A 25445-nucleotide genomic window follows, 5' to 3' on the forward strand; every position below is an offset into this window, starting at 1 on the left:
ACAACAGAGCACAGGCGGGGAAGTCACAGAGCAGGCAGGCGGGGAGACCTGCCAATGCCTGAGGTTGGAGGTTAGAACCTTCCAGGTTAGAACCGGGCCCCGGGCAGGTGCTGCAGGCTCTAGGCGCAGTTGGCGCAGGGTTTCGGGTTTCAGGTGTGCAAATAGTTCAGCTGCCCGGAGGGGTAGGTGCGCCTGCCCAGCCCCAGCCCCCTTGCCAAGAGCAGCGGGGATGGCGCCCTCCTGAACGCTCCAAGCCGGGCGCGGCGCACGGTGTTTTCGGCACATCCACATTTTTCCTTACCTGTCCCCTTCACACGTGGGGAAACCGAGGCTCAGAGGGGCAATGGCTTGCCTGCCATCCCAACCCTGTAACCCCGCTGTCAGTTTCTTGAGGACGGAGACCTCGTCTTCTTCGTATCTTTGTCCCTCCCGCCAACTCTGGGCTTGCTGGGTTTTAATGACTCATGTCACCCTCCTGCTGAACAACCAGAGCCCCAGCAGGTCCCCATGGCTTCTTGCTCACGTCACATGTTCCCCCCGACCCCCAGCCCTCCTCCCTGGCCTCCTGGCCTCCAGTTATAGGACCTGCGGCCCGTCTTGCATCTCTGAGCTCCTCTGTGGTGGCCCCGCTCACATCTCCCCGAGTCTGTCGGCCTCCCCTCCGGCCTCCCCAGCTTTGGCCCCCCGCTGCCTCTCAGCCCGTCCCCTGTGGCACCATCATCTTCTGGGCTCCTGGGCATCCCTCCGTGTCCCCACCTCTGAAATGCTGCCCGGGCGTCTCCATCCCCGCCCCTCTCGCCCATCTGAGCCGCCTGGAGGTCTTGGGGAGACAGGACCCCAGCCTTGGTCAGTGCCCGCCCCGCGGTCTGCTTGCTGCAGGTGCCACGTGCGCCCAGCGCGGAGCCGCAGTGGGTTCGGGGAAGCCTCCATCTCTGCAGCTTCGGGTGCTTCCCTGCTTATGGGAGACGCGGGATCAGAAGCCTTCAAAGCCCCGTCGGCAATCAGTGAGGCCCGTGGGCGCTTTATCTCCGTGAGTGGCCCACAGAGACAGACGCCCTCCAGCCTGTTCGCGATCCCGTCCTCGGGGCGCGGCTTCCTCCCTGGAGATGGCGCCGAGCTTCGTAGGCCCTCCCTGACCTAACTGCAAACATCCATTCCGGTCCAAACGCAGTGAGGTGGCTGTGAAGCCTCCAAAACGGGGGACGGGGCCCTGCACCCCAGCTGTGCCCTTTCTTGCTCTCCAGGGGTTGGAGCTGCAGCCCTTCCGTGTTGTAGATGGATGGTTTTTTCCTTTGAAATACAATTTACACAAGACACCTGGGTGGCTCAGTGGTTGAGCATCTGCCTTCGGCTCAGGGAGTGATCCCAGGGTCCTGGGATCGAGTCCCACATCGGGCTCTCTGCATGGAGTCTGCTTCTCCCTCTGCCTGTGTCTCTGCCTTTCTCTCCATGTCTTGAATAAATAAATAAAATCTTAGAAAAAGAAATAGCAATTTATGTACATTGAAATTCAGATCTTAGTTGTGCTGTGTGACGAGTTCTGACATCATGTACCTCCATGTAACTCAGACCCCATCCCGATATAGAGCACTCCCAGTGCCTGGGAACAGTCCCTCGTGCACCTGTCCAATGAGTCCCCCCACCCCGGGCAGCCCCTCTTCTGACAGCATCTACCAGCTGCCGAGCATGTTCAGCGAGTGGCCCTCCCGTCCTGCCGTGATCGTTCAGCACTGCTTCGGAGGCTCCTCCTCGCTGCAGGTGCACCTGCCATTCAACCCCGTTCACCCACCATCCCCTAGGCCTGGATGTGCCACCGCCTGTTTGCCCACTCACCAGTTGGTGGACATTTGTGTGCACGTCGTTTTGAGGACACGTTTTCATTTCTCGTGTCTGTACCCAGGAGGGAAGCTGCCGGCAGGTAGGGCCCAGGTGTGTGTTTAGTTTTGTAAGAAATCACTGAACTCACTCCCAGGGGGTCGCCCCCTCTCGCACTCCCCAGCAGCCTGTGAGAGCGAGCCCTGGCTGCCCTGGGTGTCGGCGTCCCAGTCCTTGGCAGCCTCGTTCCTCTGGCACCTGCGCTCAGACCAGGCGCCCACCCCAGGTATGGATGTTCCCCCTCACTGCGCATCCTTCCTCCCAGGAACTTGGGCTTTCAAGGTTTTCTCGCATCCATCGCTTGTGTCTAGCCCCATAGGAAAGGATGGTTTTGATTCTGAGGGTGTCTTCTTGTTACCATGGAACACAAGGTCATTCCTCCTCTTGCTTCCTTGTTAGGAGTGGACGTCCACGAGTTTTGTCTTGAGCTTGCAGCATCCCTTGAACAGCTCTATCCAGTACAAGTATAATGGGAGCCACGTGTGGGATCGCACACCTGGGAGCCTAGTAACCGGGATATCCAGAACGTTATCACTATGACACGTAACTGATTTTTTTCAAATAACAGTGAGACCTTTTACCTTTATCATATGAAGCCTTCGAAATGCCGTGCGTGTCTTACACTGACAGCAAATCGCAGGTGGCACCAGCCACGTTTCATGTGCTTGCCAGCAACAGGTGGCTGGCGGTCCAGAACTCAGAGGTGGCTTTGGAGCTGCGGAGAGCTGAGTCGAGGTCCCAGCTCTGCCTCACTGTGTGATTTAAACAAGTCTCTCTGCCTCTCTGTGCCTTGGTTTCCTCATCTGTGAAATGGGACTCCTCTGTAGATTGTGATGGACAGGATGTGCCCGTGGAGTTTCTCCTTGATGTTGCTCTTCTGTTGGGTCTTACTTGGTGGCAGGATGTCTCAGGGACCTGGTGTGGAAGGGTTGTGGGGGGAAAAGGGACCATCTGAGTATTGAGAAGTGGGGTGTCGTGGCCTGGAGCGTGGTTGGCACAGCAGAGGCCTCTGGGGGAAGCAGCCTTGTACCGGGTTGGGGCTGCTAGCACCTTCCCTGTCCCTGAAACGCGTCTATGCCCCTGCCCCTGGCCGGGAGGATCCCCCCAGGGGCACGTGGGGTGAGGGTGACGACGCAGGCCACTGCTGTCCCAGGAGTGACTTTTGCTGGAGCATCCCAGTAGCGAAAACAGCATGTTCTTCTTGACTCCTGACAGGTGGTCTCCACTATACTTAGCCTATTTACCCCTCCGTTAGCTCATTTAAAACTCAAAATCTAAAAACTTATTTTCAACACATTATTCGTTTCTGGTCAGAAGTGCTGTTTCTTCTACAAATAGCCCAGCAGAGAGAACAGAATGTTGAGTGTCTCCGAGGGCCGCAGGTCACGGGCACCCCATCACCACATGCAGCACGGCATGTCACTGGGTCCAGCTCAGGGCAGGCCCTGCTGAGGCCTGGGCATCCTCGACAGGGGGACGGGGCAGGACCACTCCTTCTAGAGCCGAGCATCTTGTTCCTAATCTCACCCATCCTTCGCCACCCCCTGCAGCCGATCTCAGCATCCGCCTTTGGTAGAGAGACTGAGGCTTGGAGTGGTTGGGCCTCAGCAAAGTCACAGCTGCCCGAGGCCTTGTCCTCGGTGTAGTTCCCATGTTTTGGGGGATCCTAGGCTCCAGGTATGTGTCACCTGCTTCTCTTTGGACCGTCCGAGCAGACCTTTGTGGACCAGTTAGTTAGGCGTCCCCGTTTTACAAACGAGAAAACTCGAGGCCCAGGGAGTTGTGTGAGTTTGTGTGCATTGTGCAGGGGGTTACAGCCCATCAGTGGCAGCGCTGGGACTCGAGTCCGGTCTCTGGGTTGCTTTCCTGCAGCTCCTGGCGAGGCACCCGGGAGTGTGGCGGGAAGGGGGGCAGGAGCGACAGCGGGACCGGCCACCATGACTCCTTGCAGCCGTCACTGGCGGCTTCCATGTGTGGACATCTGGTCGGCGTGGCAGTCTTGGATGCTCTGCTTTTGACCTGACGAAGAGTAGACGTTGTGTTGTTGTGTTGAGTGTGTGTTTAACAACCAGGCAGGGAGGTTTCCAAGGCCCAGGAACTTTCCCAAGAGGAGTGGACACCAACCACCCTTGCCTCCACGGCGTCCAGCCACATGCTCCCAGGCTGTGTTCTCCGCGGGACTCGCGAGGCAAGGATGACAGCCCGGTGTGGCAGAGTGAGCCGGCCCAGTGGTGATGCTCCAGGGCCCTCTGCTTTTTCCACGTTGGAAGAGTGGCTCCAGGAGAGGACTCTGGTCCCCTGGCTCATGTGCACACCGTCCTGGCCAATGGTAAGTCCCAGACAACCCAGTGCTGTGATGGGCAGGTGGAGTCAGGTGTCCCAGCCCCGCACCCCCACACCCTCGTGAGTTCATAGGGATCCAGGTGAGCTTCGTGGACTGTGCATAGCGTCCTCACCCGCTCTTATTGAGTGGGGTTGAAGCAGGGCTGTCATGGGAACTGGGAAGGGTGTTCCAGGTGGTGGGCACGGGGTGTGCGTGTGTGCCAGCACATGTGCACGCAGAGGCTGGAAGCCTGAAGAGAGCGTCCCCGAGTCTGCGGGCCCAGCTCATCACCGTGCTTGTATGGAATGGGCGGGGAGGCGGGGGGACTTGTATCCTGGGGGACGTTGGCAGAGCCTGGTCCAGAAGGGGTGTGCGTTTCAGAGGAAAGGGCCCCCAAAGTCTGCCCAGCTGTCCACCCAGGGGTGACGGGGGAGCCGCGCTAGGAAGCTCATGGACAAGAACTCTTCTCCTGGCACAGCGTCGCGTTCCCGGCCTCAGCTTTCCTCTCTGTAAAATGGGCAGCCGTCGGTTTCTCGCGGAGCGGTGGGAGGATCAGCTGAGGTGGTGTGGGGCCCGGCAGGCGGTGGGCCAGCCGTAAACCCGCCGCCCCTTCCAGTCTCATTGGGCTGGCACCGGAGTCAGGCCGCGTGTACAGACTGGACGTGTTTGCCCTTGGCTCCCTTCTCTGGCCGTCGGCGTCGTCTTTGCCTGGGCTCCATTTCCCCGCTTGCACCGTGGGAAGCGTAGTAAGGTGCTATGAGGTGATGTCCACCGAACGTTCGCTTAAGACACTTAGCAACTGTTGGTCTGTGTTCTTTTAATTTGCTTTTCAAGGTTTTATTTATGTATTTCGAGAGACAGAGAATGAGCACCAGCAGAGGGAAGGGCAGAGGGAGAGGGAGAGAATTCCAAGCAGGTTCCGCGCTCAGTGTGGAGTCCCACATGGTGCTCAATCTCATGACCCTGAGATCGTGATCGGAGCTAGAATCAGGTCACACGAATCGCTTACCCGACGGCGCCACCCAGCCGCCCTTGCTGGTTCGTGTTCTCATGAAGAGCCTCTCGCCTGAGGCATCTGCCCCCGTGACGTCTCAAAGCCGCTGCCAGGCCCCCATCCTGTGGGGTATAAAGGTTAGCCTGGACGTCCGTGTGGCACAGAACTGCCCCCGAGATGGTCTTGGCCCCTTCCTGTCGCCTGCAGAGTCAAAGGGGATGCTAGTGCTCCTGAGAAATGTCCTGTGGGCTGAACAGAACCTGGAGGGAGTGGTGCAGAGGGCCTGTGTCCCCAGCAAGCTTGCCCTGTGCCTGTGCCCCCGGACAAACCTGCCCCCGTCCCCTAGGCCGATGGGTCATCCTGGGCAGGTGGGGAGGCCAGAGCTGGGTTCTGGGTGGGCTTTAGCACACGCTGGCACGGCATGCTGCAGCCGGCCTCCCTCCTGTGCACTCGCCCTTCCCTGAGGCAGGGCTCCGCAAGACTGGGGTGCTCCCCGGACGTGACCTGGGTGGGTGAGCCCACTCGGCCTACAGTGGGTCTGGCATCTGGAAACCGGTCAGGGAAGGAATGGGGATCAGACGGGACTAGGAGGTGGGGGTGGGGGGTTCTTTCCTGCAAAACGAGCATGTCGGCTCAGCAGCGCCGGCCTTGAGACGCAGCTGCGGGGCCCATCACCGTACCTGGCACCTGGAATGCTCCATGGCCAGGCTGTCACCGCTCCCACCACACTCCCTCCCCGAGGCCTGGCTCATCAGTGTCAAGGTCAGAGGATACCTTCTGGTGATCGGCCTGCTCGTCTCCTCTAGATGCTGGTGAGCCCCTCATAGGTATGGGGAAACTGAGTCAGGACATGAGACAGTGGTCTTGGGCCACTCTGAGGTGGAGGCGGCACCAGGACTGTTTCCATTTGGCATGAGAGATCCCTGGAGCCCCTCCCCTCCTGCCACACGGGGCCACGTGCAGAAGAGTGACACCTAGTGTGACCCCCACCATGGCCATCACCTCATAGGTCCTGAAGTGCTGCCACCACGTGTCACGGTTCCTCTCTGCCCCGCTCTAGATAGGCTGGTGTCGGGACGTACCTGAGGGGGGAAGGGGTTTGGTTCGTGCCTTTATTAGTGCCTCCTGTATGCCAGCACCGTGTTTTTTGTTCAGTCCCCAGCATGTCTGAGATGGCCAAGCTGGCGTGGGTGACACTGAGCCCCTCTGTGTGTCCTCCCTCCCTCCCCACAGCCGGGTCTCATCCTGTGGGATGGGGTTGGGAGGAAGAGAGGGATGGGTGGGGGCAGGGTGGTGGGAGGACTGTGAACTTGAAGCCTGAGGGCCAGGGCCCCCTCCCGACCATCTCTCACCAACCGCCACCTGGGGCAGGTCACTTCTCCCCGCTATCTCCTCATCATCCAAGCATCCCTCAGGGTCCTGATAACTCATCTCCCGGAGTTGTGGACACCAGCTAGCGACAGAGGGGCTTCATCACCATCAAACCACACCCCCACGCCCTTCCCTGTTGGCGGGAACCTCACATCCTCCTCCTCCGCCTGTGCTGACTCGGTGGGTGCCGAGTGGGGGGCCAGCGGGAGCAAGCTCACCGGCCAGCGCCTCCAGGTCTGTGTTCACATCCTGGCCCAGCACCCGCTGAGAGCCCATACCCCCGCAGACTGGGTGGGAACCTTGCCTTGCTGGCATCAGTCCACACGGGGTGCTGCTCCCGGAGTGAGAACCCTCAGGGCAATGTGTGGCCCTCCTGTGGGGGGCGCTCAGGAGCCCCTGGGCTGCTGAAAGCTTCTGTATCTTGGTCTGGGTGGTGGTTACTTGGGTGTAGACGTTTGTCCCCACCCATCGAGTTGCAAGCTGAGCTCCGCACCATTTGCTGTAAGCAGTTGGTGTCTCTGTTTCACACAGTGGTCCCCCCCACCCTTCAGGAAGCCAGGGGTGTCTGGTCACTGCCCACGGGAGCCTCACTCCAAGAGAGAGAAAGGAGTGCTTCCTGGGGCTCCGTGCAGAGGTGCGGCCCTAAATTAGATTCCGGGGCGTCGGGGTTGGCAGGGTGGTGAGGCCGAGGCCAGTGGGAGCGCACGTCCGCGGATCACATGTGGAAATTAGATTTCCTGACCAGCTGCTGCGTTTCCCGGGGTCTGAGCTGTTGGAAGTACTCCCGTGGATCGGGTTCCGAGGTCGCCGTGATCTGTTTGTAGACGTGCGCTTGGCGGCGGCCTCAGGATCCGGGGGCCCAGGTAGCTGCTCTGGGGCCTCCTGCCCAGGAGCACACACAGGTGCTCCACATCCCCGATAGCGGGGCCCTGTGGCGAGGGGACAGGAACAGGTGGTCTGTGAGGACCAAGGCCCGGGGACGGGCGGGCAGCAACCATTCCATGTTTGCCTCTGGCCCGGGGCCCCCGTGTGCCTCTCCTGCCGGCCGTGGAGACGAGCCTCCCCCCTTCCCTCCTGCACGTTCTGGATCACAGCAGGGTCCAGGGGACTGAGGACAGGAAGGGTCAGGAGCCCCAGGCTCTCCCTGCAGGTGTGAGGCTCCAGCCTCTGTCCCTGGGGCCTCTGTGCCACAGGCCTATCCGGCCCTGTCCACAACTGCGAGGCCACATCTTCATGGGGCCACACTCCTCCCCTAGGGGACCCCCCAGAGGGGGCCTGCAGGCCTTCTAGCCAGCGGCTACCATTCAGGGAGCAGGGCCACCTGGCGGGCCAGGTGGGCAGGGGGCCCCGGGGCGGGGTCCTGGGCTCGGGTCCTGGCTGGCTTCTGTCCTTCTGAGCGTGCTCCCTGAAATGGTACTTCTGTCCCAGTTTTGTTGATGTGACGCAGCTGCTGTAGCTGGTGTCACGGACACCCAGAAGCACAGCACAGGCGCGGTGGCTTGGGGGGGCCGCCAGCTGTGGGGAGGTTGCCAGCAGGCCCCACCCCCACCCCCACCTGTGGTTGCCAGGGACTGGAGGCTGCTTTTTTTTTGACTCACCCTCAAGATCACAGCCCCCAGTCCTCAGTCCACGATGCCATTTAGAGTATTTCCTACTAAATAGCATAAAATTACACCCTTTCAAGTTAATGAAACCACTTTGCAACACGGGCTGCTGAGAGGGGGTTCTAAATGTCAGCGCAGAGTAGCCACTTGAGTTTTCTGGGCCTTTCTGATTAAGAACGACCTCCCCCAGAAGGACCTCTGCATTGGTTAAGTGGCCCTGGGCATCCTGCCTCGGCCGGCCCACTCGGTCAGGGTCACCGGGACCCAGGCAGGCAGGAGCTGGACGGTTTCCCCCACGGCGCACTCAGGAAGCGGGTTTGCTCGGAGGCGCAGTGTGTGCAGCGTCCCCGGGTCCGAGCTGCAGAAAACTCCCGGTGGGGTTTGGAGAAGCTAGTTTCAGAAAAGTGGGCTTGTTTTTAAAAACCCAGTGTCACAGTCTCCTGCGAGCCCCCCGTGGGGTCCCGTCTCCCCAGAGCTGCTACACACCCACTGGGGACCGCCTGGGCCCTGGGAGACACACAGGGTGCCCAGGGCAGCGTCGGCAGGTGTGGGTGCCCCTGGGCAAGAGCCTCACAACATGGCCGGTCCTGGGGGCAGGTCTAAACGGGCCTCTGCACCACTGGGGGCTGCTCGGAAGCTCCGCTCCTTGAGGGACGCGCCAGCCCCCAGTCCCGTCAAGTCACAAGAGGTGAGACCCACCTACCTACAGCCTCCTGTCTGCCCCAGAGGGCTCCCCCATGGCTCACTGTCCACACCTTACCTACCGCCTGGCCTCCCCTTCCTGCCCTGACTATACCATCCAGGAGCCTACAATAACTCATGGCTCCCCCTCACCCCCAGGGATGGCCAAGCTCCTGGGTGTGACATTCAAGGCCCTGCCTGGCCCTCCACTGCTCCTTCACTGCCCACCTTTGGCTTTACGGTCCAGCCCCCAGTGCTTAGAGCCCCCCCATGTCCCTGCTACTGGTGCCCTGCCCCTCCCACCACCCACCTGTCCCTCCTCATCACCGTGCACTTACCTGGCCACCCACTTGAACATTCTGGTCCATCCTGCAGGGCCCAACTCAGATACCACCTCCTCCAGGAAGGCTTCCCTCTTCCCCTCTGTACAGACCCCTCTCTGCCTCCTTTTATGCTTATTTTTAAATTACAGATATGCAAAGGGTTTTATAATGAATCTCCATATGCCCTCTGCCGAAATGAATAAGTGGGCATTTTTTAAGACTTTATTCATTTATTCACGAGACACACAGAGAGAGAGACAGAGACACAGGCAGAGGGAGAAGCAGGCTCCATGCAGGGGGCCTGACACGGAACTCGATCCCAGGACCCCGAGGTTCTACGCTGAGCCGAAGGCAGAGGCTCAGTGGCTCAACCACTGAGCCCCCCAGGGGCCCCATAAATGGACCTTTTATCCCATGGCTCTGATCGTTTTGTGAAGAGGTGAAACCTGTGGAGGAAGTAGGGTCCTGCACACCCCCTCTCCCCTCCCTGCCCCCCCCCCCCCAGGGCAGCCACAGTCATGGATCGGTTTTGCGTGTTTCCTGTACATCAGCGAACCACGCCGTCGTGTGGTGCTTGCTAGGTGTGAATGGTACCGGGTGGCGTGAAGCACCGGTGGGTGTCACCCAGGGGCGTGTCCCCAGGCCCTGTGCCAACTCGTGTACGTCTGGCTGCTGGGAGCTGGAGAACGTTCTCCATCGCAAGGACATTACAGCTGACCCGTCCCCTGCCCATGGACAGTCCAATTTCTCTGAGGCAGGTGGTGGTGTGCACCTGCTCCCAGCTGTGTCCCCGGCACGAGGCACGCGTAGCTCTGGGGTATGTGTCCAGAAGGGGCCCTGCAGACCTGGGCATGCATGTCTTTGCCTCATCAGACAACCCCATCGCCACCGTCTGCACGCTGGCCTCTCCCTCTCTTCTGTGTTCCAAGCTGCCCTGGTCCTGGACGCATGTTTGTGAGTGGAGGAGCCCACACCCCTGCAGCCCTGGGCCGGGTGCCTCCACCTTCCCCTCTGGTCCTCAGAACAGGGAGGGGTGGGTCTGGCTCCACCTGCTTCAGACACAGGAGGTGAGAAGAACGCTTGGCCTGACCCCAGCCGGCAGGGGAGTGAGCTGCGCACGCAGGGTGGCTGGCCCCGGCTGTGACCCTTGCTCTGGGGTGGGTGCCCCGTCATAGGTGTCGACACCGGCGACACGGTCTGGGAGGAGCAGGGACTCCCAGGTCAGGGCAGCAAAAACACGGGGATGTTCGCACAAACCCCAAGGGGCCCCTGACAGTGACGTGTGGACGAGCTTGGGGCCAGTGGGGGCCGGTGCAAGGGCACCAGGCCAGGTGGGTGGTCGTGGCCGGGCCTCGCGGGGGCCCCACGCTGGCTTCACGCGGCGAGGCCGGACCCGAGCCCTTCCCCACAGCAGTGAAGGCAGCGGGCGGATTCCACCGGTGAGTAATAAACTGGTTTCACAAGACGCCAAAAGTGCTGCTTGTCTTATTTTAATATTTATTGGTGCTTCCCAGTGTCAGAGCTCTGTTGTTACGTGTGCCCCACATCACGGCCATTCTCTGAAGATGTGAGGAAGATCCAGCCGGGGAAGGCCACCCTCTTGGGGGCTTTTGGGTGGCTCTGGAGGCCGGGGCAGCTGCCCCACTTTGTCGCCCGGCTCGGGGGAGGTGGGAGCCACGGAAGGCGCGGGGAGCAGGCCGCCGGCTCCGTCAGCTCAGCGCGTTCCCAGTTGCTGGAGAGGAGTTCCCTGCTATTCTCGAAGCTGCACTTGGCACTCTGGCCCGCCAGAGAGTGTTCCAGACCCGTGTCCCCTCCTGGATGTCACCCTCCCAGACGGAGGTCACAGGGGATGGGCCTGGCTTCGGGCAGGCAGGCTCTGGGGCAGCTCCTGCTTCTGGATCCACTGGGCAGAAGCTGTGGGGGGCCCCATAGGGGCCTTGGCCCTGGCGCTCGGGTGCCCAGAGAACCGCAGCCCCACTGGGTGACGCCCTTTGGAGCACATAGGTTGAAATAAGGAGAGGACAGTTATGCATTTCTGAAACACTTGTCCCTCTGTGATGTGACCTCCTTCCACGAGGCCACTGCGTCTGGGATGAATTTCGAGGTCCTTAGGGGTCCACCTATGACCCGGCCTCGTCTCGGTCCCCTTCACAGGGTCACCTTTGGCTCTGGCCGCTGACCATGCCATGGACACACAGCCCCGCGCCCCGGCCAGCACTCCCGCCCGCCGGCTGTCTCTCCTCCTCCCCATCCGCCCTGTCCCTGAAGTGGCCTGGGGAGGAGCTCACTGTGACCCCATGCCCACCACCGTCCTGGGGGCCATGGCACACGCAGGAGAGGCAGCCGGCCACTGAGGCCCTGCGTGCTGGTGGCACTGGATTCTCCATCGATTCTGGTGCTTTTTGTGCTGCTGGCTGTGGCTGCCCGTCTCCTGCCCTGCTGCCCGTGGGCCAGGTGGAAGGCACCAGCAGACACCTGCCCGTGGACACCTGCCCCTCTCCAGGCCTGGAGGGGGGCCAGCTCCCACGACTGGGCTTCTGTCTGCTTCTGGAACACATTTACATGGCCTGGACGGGCCACCTCAAAAACCTCCTTGGTGCCACGGAGAGGGCAGCTCTGTGAGGTCTCAAGTCGCTCTGGGTGTGGGAACTAGAACCAAGGCCCCGAGGTTGGGGAGCAGGTTTGCACGTGTGGGGAGAGTGACAGTGGGACTCTGGGTGGCCGTGTTTGCAGGTGTGAGGGAAGAGCCCCCGTCCCTCGGCAGCTCCCCGAGCGGCACTGGCAGGGTCCCTGGTTGGACCCTGGAGGCCTGATGCCCTGCTTGTCTGAGGGCCTCCGTCCCATGCTCTCCCTAAGCTCCTGCTCCACCGCGACCTGGGCTGGACTCCAGAAGCTGCCATCCCGCAGGGGAGGAGAGATGCACAAGTGGGTTCTGATCCACCAGGTCAGAGGCTGGGATGGGAGCAGCTGATGTGAGGCCAAATGATTCATTTGGGGAGGCAGCAAGATACTAAGATACCCGGTTCCCAGGGCCACGCAGTGGGGGCTCTGGGAGGTCTGCTGAACGGACAAGAGAATGAAGGGGGTTCCCTGTGGGGGGTAGGGGGCACCTGCTGCTGCCCAGAGGTCCTGGGAGGCCATGGCAGGGAGGGTCTTGGCCACCAGAGCAGGACCAGCCACAAGCCAGGGATGAAAGCACGGTCGCCCAGCAGGGGCATGGCCTGAAGGCTCCCCCAGGCTTGGGATTTAGGGGAAGCCCAGCAGGCAGACTGGCCCCACTGTCTATCCTCTGACACAGAAGGAAACCCGTTGATGGGGACAGAGGCAGGAAGCCCGAGACCCATGGCGCTGGTTTCCTTCTCTACTGTCTCACGCCGCCGGGCCCCGGGGTCTTTTACTCTGATTGAGGGTGAAGGAAGAAACAGGACCGCTCCAGGATTGGTACCTGGATGGGCTGGTGCCGTGAGTCCTGTCCCTCCCCGATTCCGGGCAGTCTGGCGGGTTGGACCCCCTCACCCCTCCTAACGCTCACCATGTGGACCCCACAGCACCACTCCCTCTGCCCCTCACGAGCCCCGAGCAGCAGGACCCCTTCCTGTTGCAGGTACGGGAGTGGGCCTAGAGAGCCAGGGGGCCGCACGCCGCTGGTGTCAGAGCCGGTTGGTCCCCAGCATGTGTAGGAGCAGCCACGACACCTGACACCTGTCTCACCGCGTGGGAGCTTCTCCGAGGCTGCCCCGGGGACTCCACCGATGCAGGAAAATATTTGAAGTTATCTTTGACTTTTATGGTCCCTTTTTTTTTCCTATTAAGATGCTTAGAGCCGTAAGTGTCGTCATAAGGAGCATGATCATTTATCTTGACGGAAGCGTGGCTATAAACTATGTGGTGCTCGTGAAAGAGCCACTGAGATGATTGTTTCTGCTGCTATCGATAAATTCTGACGCGGAGCAGAAAGGTCAGCCCCTGCCAGATAAAACGTCTTTTCAGCTTGTTAATTAAAGCTTTATAAGGACGTGGAATAACGCAGTCTGGGAGCAGACCTGGAGAGAAGCGGGTAGATGGGGCTTGGAGGGGCCCGAAGCCTGCCTGGCGCAGGAGGGGAAACAGACGGTGGTGGTGGTGGCAGGTGACTTGGGCGTTCCGGGACCAAACCCACCATTCCTGGAAGCAGGAGTTGGAGGGACTGGGCCTGGCAGCCCGGGACTTCAGGCTTTTTTTTTTTTTTTTAAGATTTTATTTATTCATGAGAGACACAGAGAGAGGCAGAGACACAGGCAGAGGGAGAAGCAGGCTCCCCATGGGGAGCCCCATGTGGGACTTGATCCCAGGACCCTGGGATCACACCCTGGGCCAAAAACAGATGCTCAGCTGCGGAGCCCCCTAGGTGTCCCGGTATTTTCAACTTTTTGAGAGACGGCCAAGCTGTTGGTCCGTGTTGTTTTACCATTTTATGTCCCTAGGAGCAGCGGGTGAGCTGCTCTCCGTGGTCACCAGCTCTGGATTTCAAGTGGAGCCAGCTCAGTAGTAGGTGGGCAGGGGCAGGGGTAGTACCTGAGTGTGGTGCTGATTCTCATTCCCCTAATAACTAACGCTCTGTAGCATCTCTTCAGGGGCTTATTTGCCATTTGTGTATCGTCTTTAGTCAAGTCTCTGTTCAAATCTCGTGTTCAGTTGTGTTAACTGAGCGGTTCTCCGACGATTGTGGTTTGAGAGTCCTCTAGAGAGTCGGGATGTCAGTCTTTTATCAGACGGGTGACTTGCAAGTGTGTGTTCCCAGTCTGGGGCTTTTCACTGTGTTCACACTTAAGCTTCAGGAGCTTTTAAATTCTTTTGTAGTCCCGTGTGTTCATCTGTCCTCATATGGATCGGGTTTTGCTGGTGTTATATCTAAGGCTCTTTGCCTAACCTAGGGTCCCAGAGATTTTTCTCCTGTGGGTTTTTTTTCTCTAGTTTGCTGGTTTTTGGCTTTATGTTTGTTGTTTTTAAAAACAACTGTGCAAGGTATGGATTAATGTTCATTTTTGTTGGTTTTCAGTAGACGGGTATCAATATTTTAAAAAAAAACAAACTTACTTGTAAAAAGGAAGCCAAGCTGCTACGGGGCTAAGTATCTTCTGAACAGTGCCATCCTTTCTTTCTCTGGTTTCCAAAATTTCCTGCATGACGGGAACATGCTTTTGTGGTCGTGAACTCCTGATGGAGAAAGAGAAGAGCCAAGTTTGCTGCGTCTAGGGTGAGAGCTGCGCACCTGCCAGGCGGCCCTGGTGGCCTCAGTGCAAATGTCCCCGGTCCCGGCTCAGCGTCCCCTCCTGTCTTCCAGGCTTTGGGAGCCATCACTGCAGTGCCTGTCACGGGTCCTCAGGTCAGCTCCTTGCAGAGGTTGGCCGGGCAAGGAGCGGCGGTGCTACCTCAGGTAAGCAGCTCGTGGGTGGGCCCAGGGGATCTGTCTGTCTGTCCCCAGCGCCTCAAGCGCTGCAGGTTTAGGTGGGCCCTAGCCATGGTGGGCAAGAACCCGTTGGGTGCGTCCCTTCCCCCTCCTGCCTCCTTTGCCCGTCAGAAGAAGAGTCAGACATTCCAAGTAAACGCAGTTTTTACAATGAGGAATTGGAAAATCATCTCAGTGGGTCAGGACTAGGATTTTTTTTTTTTTTTTTAGTGGAATAAACAAAGCTGGACTAGAATAGAACAGAAAATAATCAAGATGCACTGTCAGCGTTGTTTCTTGAATAATTCGTCTGGACTGGGTCATGAGGTAGTAAAGATTTTGAACCAGGGGTCACAGTCCAAACAGCGCAAGAACCTCTACACAAGATGATTCATTTGGGGAGGCAGCAAGATACTAAGCCATGCGCCCTGGGTGCAGTCCCCGGCGTCCTTGACCGGGCTCCGCTTGGGACAAGTCCCCAGCCTCTTGACCTTCCTGGGCCGAGGCTCCTCTCCTGCAGAGGGGCTGGCGCAGGTGCCTCCTCGGTGGCTGTGAGGATGAATCACATGGCACAGAGCCTTTACCGCCACTCTTGGTGCAAAGCAAACGCCTACTGGTGGCTCACCAGCACTCAGCCTTGTTGAGCGAGCGTTGGGTACGCCCTGCTCTGCTGGCTTCAGAGGCAGAGGCAGCTCCTAACCGATGCCCCGTGCTGGAGGATGATGAAGGGCAGCTCCTGTCCTGTGCAGCCTTTTCCGGCCGCCCACCTGTGCTGACTCCCAACAGGGCCCCAGAAGGGAGAGAGCATGGAGGGCAGGAAAGGGCCCCCGAGGTCCCTGTGGGAGGAGGACATCTGGCCTGGGTCGGCACTCATCTCCTCTCCAGGTGGCACCGGCTGAAAGTCATGAGCTCGGGGTCCTCCCGAGTAGGTTTTCTCTGGGTTGGAACCTCACCTGTTCAGAGCCCAGGCCCTGCAGTCTGGGCACGGCTCACCCACATCCAGAGTTGGGATTCTGTGGTGTTGCCTGGCCAGTGTGAACCAGAGCACGTAGGCAGATCCAGAGTGACCCGGAAGGAGCCCACAGCACAGCGTGGCCTCCCTTGACCTGAACCGGACATTGCAGCTTGGCTGCACACTGACCACTGCTTGCCCCACCTGCCCCCACCCCGCCTCTGCAGCAGCAGAGCGCGGCTGTCCCCACGCTGGTGGCCATCCCAGGCTCCCACATTCAGAATTGGTGTTTGTGGGAGGCTCTGACCCTGACCCCACGAGCCAAGTACACAGAGCAGGACAGGATCATACAACTCGGCGTGGGGAGGGGAGGACACAGTTGAGGCCGGCTCCGTGGCGGACGCTGGTGAGGAGCAGGCAGACATGACGCCAGCTTGACTGAGGGGCACGCTGTACCCAGCTGTCCTGCTCCAGGTCACAGAGCCCTGTGGGAGCCACCCCGAACCCCTCCCTCCACCGGGGTCACTGGCGATGGATGGGGCTGATGGGTGGGCCCACAGCGCACTACCAGCTTGCACTAACTCTAGGCAGGCTGTGGAAGCTCCGAGTGCAAGTCCCGCTTCCCCACCAGCGACAGCCAGGGCGTTGTTTTCCTCCTCGGGTACATCTCTTCCTCTCCAGGCCTCGATTTGCTCATCTGTGGGATAGGCCAATATACCCGCTTCATGGTGCAGTCACCGTGAGGCTCAAATAAAGTAAGACCTGGGCCAGTCCGCTCCGTCTCCTTGTCCCTGAGAAGGTGGCACTAGCGCAGATCTCACGGGCTTGGCGCGAGACTCATTTCTGGCTGCAGGAATGCTGGGATGCTGGTGACAGCTGACAGTGGAGATGCACGCAGCCGTTTGTGGGTTCTCTCGACCCCTAGTGCACAGAGGGGGTGTGTACCCGAGACCGCACAGGTCCTGGGGCAGGGGCGAGGGCAGGATCCACCAGCCGTCCGAGCCCTGGCCACAACCCCATCATAGCTGCCTGCACCTGCTGTAACTCGTTGTGTGTGGGTCTCTCAGAGTGACAGGCCGTCTCTGGCTCACAGCACGATGGCTTCCACGGAAGCCCCACCCAGATGGAGGAGCCCCCAGGACCCCTCCTGGTTCTTCCCCAATGACAGCGCTCTGCGGACTTGTGACATCAGAGGGAGCTCACTGCTCTGTGACTGGAGTCAGAGGACACCTGACCGGTCCACGTGCAGCTTTCCCATCGCCCTCCTTCCCTGTTCTTCCATCTCATCTGAGTTGAGCGGGAAGGGGCTTGACCCAGAGTTGAGCCCATGGCCTCTCCCCTGCTGTCCCCTCACCTCTAACGTGTGAGGCATCGGTGCCCAGGCTGGGCACACCACCACCCACCCCACCGCCTGGTTGTGTGTCTGTCTGACTGTGCACCTCTTCCTCCCTCCCCAGGTTAGGCCAAAGACTCTGATTCCAGACAGCCTCCCCGTCACCCCGGGCCGAGACCGGCCACCCAAGCAGCCCCCAACGTTCCAGAAGGCCACCGTGGTCAGTATCAAGAACCCCAGCCCAGCCCTCCCCACCGCCAACAACACCGTGAGCCATGTGCCAGCGCCCGGCAGCCAGCCCCAGGCCCTCGCTGAGCCCGCCGCCATCGCCTCTCCCCTGAGCAGTGCCGGGGTGGCTTATGCCATCATCTCCACCGCCCCCAGCAATGCCGCCATCGCCCCCAGCACCGCCGTGTCTGTGGTCAGCGACAGCGTCAAGGTCCAGCCCCTCCTCATCAGTGCCGACAAGAAGGTGGGTGCGTGACTGCACTCGCGGGGCGGGGGTAGGGGGCGGTGGCCCGAACAGAGCGCATGAGTGCATGGCAGGAGGACCGAGGAGCCTCTGGAACAAATGGGGCGGAGACCCAGGAACGACTGAGCAGTCGCTGCCCAGGGGTGACCCGCAGTCGGAGGGCTGGTGGGCTGAGCGGGGAGGTGAGTGAATCGGCAGGTGAACGGGTGTGTGACGGAGGGAACACGTGGCTGTGTTCATACCAGTGGAAAAAAGAATGGGTGGCCAGTGAGTGCATGACCTTGTTCTGGAATAATTAACCAGTGAAGATGGGTGGCCAGGTGAATGCCCGGAGGAGGCCAGGCCTGGTGGTCAGTCTCTGGCTGGGGTAGTTGGGTAGTCGAGGCCTTTGGTGGGTGCCAGGTGCCCGAATGGAAAATCTGTGATTTCTTGCCACTGAGATTTCACATGGAAACTGAGCTCAGTGGTGACGGTGAGGCCTGAGCTTTCGGGGCTTCTTCTCTGTAGCCCCCTTTCCTCTGTCTCCATTTCGGGGCCTGCCAAGCCGCCCCTCTCTTTGTGGCCAGCGTCCCTCCTGATTTCCAGCCTCCAAGCTGGTGCTCCACTTTCGAGCCCCTGGATGTTACTGCCCACGGTGTTTTTCTGGGAGTATTGTGCTTCTGGGCCTTTCCACCCATGTTCAGTAGCCCCAGGGATTCTCAGTTACCATAGGATGTGCTCGGATGGGGGCGACGTGTGCCTCAGGAGCATGCCCGGTCCCCAGAGGGCCCTCAGCAGGTGCTCGGGGAATGCACGTACCCCTTTCCCTGCAAGCTCGCCAGCATTCAGTGCTGTCACTTTCAACACTTTTTGCTCATTTAATCGGTTGAAACAGATGCTTGCTGTTCAAAGTTGAATTCCTCTGGTTATTATGAAGCTTGAATGTTTTTCCCCCATACTTTTCAAGAATTCTGTCTCCTTCTGTGTGACTCGTTTGAGGATATTTTTTGCCCTGTTTTCTACTGGGGATCTTAATGTTTTTCTTCCCATGAATATAAAGAGGGGCATTTTTTTCCATCCAGAGAATTCTGGGGTTTTAAAATTGTGATACAAAGGCGAACAAAGAGCCCTCCCTTAAGCCGGCAGCAAAACAGATGCATTTTTTCTTCCTGTTTAGGAGCTTCAAATTCACAAGACAGTCACGTTCTTAGGGGGGAAAGAAAATACAAGTTCCAATTATTCCTGGCTTGGGCGAGACCCTGGCTGACTGCTCCTGGTGAATTCCTTCCCCTGGATTCATGAAAGATGATGATTCCTTCCCAATCCCTCGCCCCCAAAATTAATAAAGTAGTTGAGCCACCGATGGAGGGAAGTCCGGCCCAGGGAGGGGCTGGGCTGCATGCATTGCTTTCGGACCTCTCAGCCTCAGACCCTTCGATCAAACCAGATGAGAGCTGGGAACCCCGATGACAGCTGGCTGAAGTGGGGCCACTCTGACCGGGTGACCCTACCACCCCCACCTCCCCACCCCAGGCCAGGTTTGAGGGTCTCAGACACGATGGCCTGGGTGCCCGAGGGGCAGGCTGGGGAGGGGACAGGCTGGGCAGGCACTCAGACAGAGCCCTCATGACCCCAAGTGGCAAATCTGAGCCCTCTTGGCCTCAGTTTACCTGCACTTGAGCTAGAGATAAAGAAACCAACTTCTTTTGAGTCTTCGCTTCCCGGATCTTCGTGACCTCCCTGGAGATAGGATTGCAAGGAAGCTGAGGCTCAGGGAGGCAAAGTGACCTCCCCGAGCTGTGACAGTAGCACAGGATTGAGCCCAGGCCCCTCTGGTTCCTAAACCGGGCTCAGTCTCACGCAGACCCTCGTGTAAAGGGCTATCTGGAGGCACACGCCCAGGGTGCAGGCGCCCCAAGGACTGGAGAGCTTGGTGCCAGCCTCCTCACGCCTCTGCGATCCCACCTTCCGAGGCCCCCACCCCTCTGGCCCTCCTGGCTCCCCTCTCCCTCCCCAGCTGCCACCCCTCACCCTCACCCTCACCCTCAGTGCCGCATCTTCCAGGTCATCATCATCCAGCCTCAAGTGCAGACACAGCCGGAGAGCGCGGGGGAGTCGCGGCCGCCCACGGAAGAGCCATCTCAGGGAGCTCAGGCGACCAAAAAGAAGAAGGAGGACCGACCCCCGAGCCAGGAGAACCCAGAGGTAGGGTGGCTGGGACCTGGAGGTCGCCGTAGAAGGCGGGGACAACGGTGCAGGGCACAGCTGCCCTGTTCAGTGGGAGCTCCTGGTGGGGGGGACTTGCTCAGGGAGCCTCGGATCCCCGGCCCTGTGCCTCACAGATTTGCTCACAACATGCAGGGGTTAGCCCAGCTTCTAGAACCAGGAGCCTGGCTTTGCATCGTGTGTGGCCATGTTAGCAGTTTCTACGTCTGTAATAGGAGTGGTAATTCTTCCTTCCTCGTGGTGTGGTGGGGAGGATCCCATGGGTCAGGGTCTCCCCCGTCAGGGGACAGGGCTCCTCCTGGCAGCACATGGCCCTGCCCCTTCTCCCTGCCCGTGGCCACTCATGAGCGGCTGAGGGTGGGGAGAGCAGGACCTCAAATGCCTTGGAAGTCAGCGGCAGTCAAGGCTGACACAGGAGATGCAGCTGACTCCTGAAAGTACCTATAGAACTTTCAAGAAATTGCACATTAGTACCACCTCCTCTATCTCCAATGATGGTGGCGAGACAGATAGGTCCTCGTGGCGCCATCCTAGTGGGCGACCGCTCTCGTGTTCCTGCTTGGAGCCTCTGCGTCCTACGCCAGAGTCAACCCTTTGGGCCTTTCTCCCTGCAGCTGCCGTCACCCGGCCCCCTTTTCTGTCCCTACCAAATTCTTATTCATCCCACAGTAAGATTCATTTCAGGCATCCTCTCCTCCAGGCAGCCTTCCCTGACCACCTCACCTTGGTGGGCAGAAGAGGCCCCTTTGTGGGCTCCCGGGGCTCTTGATGATTCTTTTTATTAACATGCTGTCTTTATGGAAAGAAGTCAGTCTTTCATCCATTCATCCCTTCATTGATTCGTCAGACGTGTCATAGAGTTTGCTCCGCGCCAGGCTCCGTGCTGAGGGTAGGGACCCTGAGGTGGGATGGGTGGAGACCTGGCCCGAGGGGACACTCACTGCTCCTGGCATGACCACTAGGACTTCAGCTTTGGTGAAAAAAAAATCTCAAAAAAAAAAATCTCAAGCGTCCTCAGAGAACTACAAAATCAGAGCTCTGGGAGGTGCGGGGAGAAGGAGAGAGCGTGTTTGCACCTGGAAGGACAGGGACGGGGGGCGGGGGGTCAGCAGGGTCAGGGGAAAGGTGGGGCTGGGGCGGAGGCAGGAGGGATGGCGTGGGCACAGAGGGCACCGCCTGGGCAGTCGCATGGATGCCGGCTGGTCTGCTTGGAGCACGGGTAGCTCGTATGCATGAGAAATTCTGAACACAGGGTCAGAGAGGCGTCGGGACCTGACCCTGGAGGACCTGCATGCTGCCTGCCGGGGGAGCGGGGGGAATCTTTATTCCTTGGGCAGTGGAGAACCATGGAATATCTTTGAGCAGGAGAGTGACTTGACTATTGTCCTTTGACGTGTCCAAAAAGCCTGTAGAGATTCTGAGTCCCTGAGGCTGAAATGGAACCAAGTCTGGGCTGTGGCCCCAGGCACCATTCCTTGGGGCGGTGTGAGCCCCTGGTGTGTGCATGCTGGGCCCTGGGCCGGCTCGCAGCCCAAGGCTCCCACGTGCACATCCCTCTGTCCTCCCGTGGGGTTACGTTGCACCCACTGCAATCTCCAAGGTTTTCTGGGTGAATTCTCTGTGTTCTCTCAAAGTACATCGAAGCCAGTTATTGTGCATTTATACAATTAGTATAATTACATTTAACTACATAATTAGTGTAAATACGTGTAATGACTTAAATAGAACTTGTAATTAGAACATGTCCTGGTGTAAAAATCCTTATTAAACTTTCTTTTTAAAGAGGTCTGGGAGCAGTTGTGTGGTGCAGACGCGGGGCTTTGTGGCAGCCTTTGAACCTGTTCATGAAGAGCCCAAGTTAGGAGCACTTGAGGCCCGAGCAGCCGCTGCCCCAGAAACTTCATCAGATGGGACAGTTGGTGGCTCCCAGGGCAGTGTGTGCAAGCCCTGCACGCTACAGCTAGGAGCTCGAGCAGCCCCTGATGGGCCAGCCTGGTGGTGGAAAGGAACATCGAGTTTACCAGCACCCCAGGATGACTCCAAGGCTCTGTCCACTCTTCCCTGTTTCGAGGCCTGTGGCTGCCTTTAGGACAGAACTGTGGCCTTTTCTGTGCCACCCGTTGTCCTGGCATCGGGCAGCATCTCACTGGGATTGGCCCTCAGATCAGCATGTGCCTTGCAGGCGGGCAGCCAGAGCAGGGATCCCGGCCCCATGAAAACCCTGATGGCAGCCCCAGGCCCAGTCACCTCTCTGGAAAAGACTTGTGCACACAGATGCTCCTTCCTCCACACCATCCCTGTTACCATGTCCCTGTTCCTGCCCCATCCCTCCTCAGACTGGGGTTCCCCATGCCCAGATGGAATCCTCCCGGCAGCTAGAAGGATGTTTCTAAAATTCAGAAATAACCAAGTCACCCCCCACTTCTCAAATCCATCATGGGTAGCTCTGGGTTCTGACTCGGAGGCAGCCTTCTCCTGCAAACCCACAGCAGCAACAAATAAAATGTAGGAATCTAATGGAAAATGAGTTTGCTTCTTGGCGAGTCAGATACACCAGATGGCGTGGTCTCAAAAAGTAAACTTTATTTGCAGCAAATAAAGAGATCCAAGAGAGGGTGAGTGGGTACTTTTTGTTTAGGGTTAGGATGAATATTTAGATGGGGAAGCCTTGTCTTCATATGTACATAGAGGAGGGCATAAGATCTTGCATGTGTGTTAAGGAAACACATCTGTATATATACATTGCATGTTATGTAAATGGGGCTGCTCCTCCATGAGCAGAGATTTCAGTACTGCAAAAATTTTAGTACCTTAATGGAGTACAGTCACTCATGGTCCATTTGCACAAGCATGAGCCAGGTTTAGGTCAGATGGTCCAGGTAGTCTGGGCAGTGGCCATCCCCTGAGGGCTGGTTTTGGGTTTCCTTTGCCTGAGTTAAGAGGTAAGTCAGAAAGGAATGCTTAAGGAAAAATGTAGGACAGAGGTAAGACAGAGGTTATGAGTACAGGTAAGTGGAGTCAAGGTCAGGTCTTGGGGTCTAGCTGGTGACAAGAAGAGACAACAGAGATGCAGCTGTGCATTGCTGTGTCCCAGAAACACCAGCAGTGAGCAGAACTGATGCCCAGGCCACCGGGCCCCTGGGCCATAGTCGGGTACGAGTGACCAGGAGAGGGGGCGGCTCACACATGGCAGTAGGTCCCCAGAGTTCTCCAAGACAGAAAGGAGCCAGGTTGAGCCTGAGGCCACAGCTGCCCCCAGAGAAGGGGCCAAGGCCGAGGTGATGGCAGTCCTGCCCAAGGAGAGGTGAGCAGGAGGCAGAGAAAACAAAAATGCAAAATAAGAAGAAGGAGTCGTACCCAAAAAGACCCTGTGGACATAATTCTGGAATCCATGAAGCAGCCCCCACTAAGGCTGACAGAGTCAGCATCTGGAGCTTGCGTTTATTCAAGATGAAGTTAATCTTGTGGCATACTGTAGCAACGACTTGTATGTTTAAGATACTCAGGCAAGTTTTTGCATTTTTTTACCATAAGATAAAGAATACTCACTAGATTAAAAAAGAAAAATCAACATGTTACTATAAATTCAAAGAAAGAGAACAGTAAAATCACCACCACTAAAGAAGAAGCTCCTAAGGCTTAGGGAGGAGATGGCTAAGTGGCCACCAAACCAGAGAGAATGAAGTGTGAGCTGGAATTTATTCAGGGAAAAGCAATAAAACCATCGTGAAAATAATTAATGGAATTGGATGAGCTCAGGGGACCCTAGACACAGCAGAAGACACAGTAAGGGGCAGAGGACGCAAAAGTGAGCTAAGTGCACACAAGTAAAAAAGTAAGAATGAAGGGCCCCTGGGTGGCTCAGCAGTTGAGCATCTGCCTTCGGCTCAGGTCGCCCTCCGAAGGTCCGGGGATCAAGTCCCACATCGGGCTCCCTGCAGGGAGCCTGCTTCTCCCTCTGTGTCTCTGCCTCTCTGTTTCTCTCTCATGAATAAGTAAAGTAAAATCTTTAAAAATAAAAATTTAAAAAGGAAGAATGAGTTTTTAAACATTGAAGAGTGATCTCTACAATGACGAGCAAAGAGGACACAGCAGATGTATAAGTATAGGCTTCCAGGAGGGATCCCAGAGTAGAGGAAGTGACACTTCTCATAAGACCTGTGGTGATACGGGTTTGGCTATACCATGTAGGCAGTTGACTCCCATTTCTGTCCCCAAGTGAATGTGGGGTCACGTTACCTCCTGTGGAGGAAGGGGGAGATTGGACGGAGGGCCAGGAGGCGGGAGCTTGGTCTCCATGCTGCTATTTGCTCAGCCCAGTCTTTTCCAGGTGGGGCCAGCAAGGAAGGGAAGGTGTCAGTACTGGGGGGCAGGGGGGTCCCTAGAGTCCCTGCCACCGTGCATTCAGCCCCAGGGTCCAGAAGCAGTGCTGAAGCCAGGTGGCCCCAAACCACAGCCTGGACCACTATTGGCTGAATCTACTGGACCCCAGAATGCCCTTTATGGCAGCTCCATGGCCACATTAATTGTTAGTCTTGCATTCATGTGAGCACACACCTTCCAGGAGAGAATTTGTGGACCACACATTCCATGGTGTGGTCATGCTTCTCGATTTTTTTTTTTAAGTAATTCAAGAAAGTTTACTAAAATTGAAGACCACTTATGTGCATGTTGCATGGACTGTGTCCCTGGTACCAGGCACCAGGGAAAACGAACATGTGCGCCAGGGGAGAACGGTCAACACTGCCACACAACCCAGCACGACCACTGGCCTGCAACAGAAATGGAAGGATCTGGAAGGCGTCCAGGCAAAAGCAATCACATCATGAGGGCAAACAGCCTGGCTTCTGGCTTTTCCACACAGCATTTAAATCCAGAATACAGTAGAACCACATCTACAAGCTCCTGAGAAAACAAAGGAAGAGGCAAGGCTTTTTTTTTTTTTTTTTTTTTAATTATTTATTTTTGATAGTCATACAGAGAGAGAGAGAGAGGCAGAGACACAGGCAGAGGGAGAAGCAGGCTCCATGCACCGGGAGCCCGACGTGGAATTCGATCCCGGGTCTCCAGGATCGCGCCCTGGGCCAAAGGCAGGCGCCAAACCGCTGCGCCACCCAGGGATCCCGAGGCAAGGCTTTTATGTCCAGCCAAGCTGGCCTTTGGACTGAAAGGCTCCACATAGGAGGTTTCAGTTCTGCCCAAGAGCTGGGGAAATGCTGCTCCGTGGGCCTGGCTCAACCTCAGTTGGCTGAGTGACAGCTGGGGATCTCTGGGAGCAGCTCTGGGGTGGCAGCTCAGTGAAACTGAAATGGATAAGGATGTCAGGTCAGAGTGTAGCTATTACGTTCTCTGATAATGTCCGAAGACTTCACCTGTAACCCAACGGGGAGAGCATGGGAGGTGGGAGGCAACGTGAGCTCTCAGCCAATAGTGGCTGAGGTTTGTTTTGCAGCAAGTCAAAGAATATCATGGAAAGCTGACAAATTGAGGAGGAGAGCTATTTTTAACAGTGTAGAAGTAAAAAAAAAAAAGAAAGAAAGAAAGAAAGGAACAGTGGGTAGTTGCTATTTACAAAGATGTCGAAAACCCAAGAGAATCAATAAAAAAAAATACTACAGACAGGTTTTGGCACAGCAGTGGGGGGTTAATGTTAGTGTTAAACGTCGATCATCACAGAAACACAGCAACCTGTTATAAGCCTTATAGATAATCCTATTTACAGTAGCAACAGAAAGATTAAATATCTAGGAATAGGGGTGTCCAGGTGGCTCAGTTGGTTGAGCGACTCTTGATTTCGGTTCAGATCGTGATCTCAGGATCTTAAGATCAAGCTCCATGTTGGGCACCACACTCAGCAGGGAGCCTCCTTGAGATTCTCTCCCTC

At 57.6% G+C, this 25445-nt stretch overlaps 1 protein-coding gene across 3 annotated transcripts in view; it reads left to right on the forward strand.

The window, feature by feature from the left end:
* The window catches only part of PHF21B (PHD finger protein 21B), an 83153-nt gene that overhangs the window by 43546 nt on the left and 14162 nt on the right, over window positions 1-25445 (forward strand). For all 3 annotated transcript variants that reach the window (XM_041755090.1, XM_041755093.1, XM_041755092.1), the window contains 3 exons: window positions 14495-14587; window positions 17009-17356; window positions 19400-19540. In XM_041755090.1, coding sequence (XP_041611024.1) covers window positions 14495-14587; window positions 17009-17356; window positions 19400-19540 — 582 coding nt within the window. The remainder of the gene's footprint in view (window positions 1-14494; window positions 14588-17008; window positions 17357-19399; window positions 19541-25445) is intronic.

The sequence above is a fragment of the Vulpes lagopus genome, chromosome 5 (genome assembly GCF_018345385.1).
Source record: "Vulpes lagopus strain Blue_001 chromosome 5, ASM1834538v1, whole genome shotgun sequence".
Lineage (NCBI taxonomy): Eukaryota > Metazoa > Chordata > Mammalia > Carnivora > Canidae > Vulpes > Vulpes lagopus.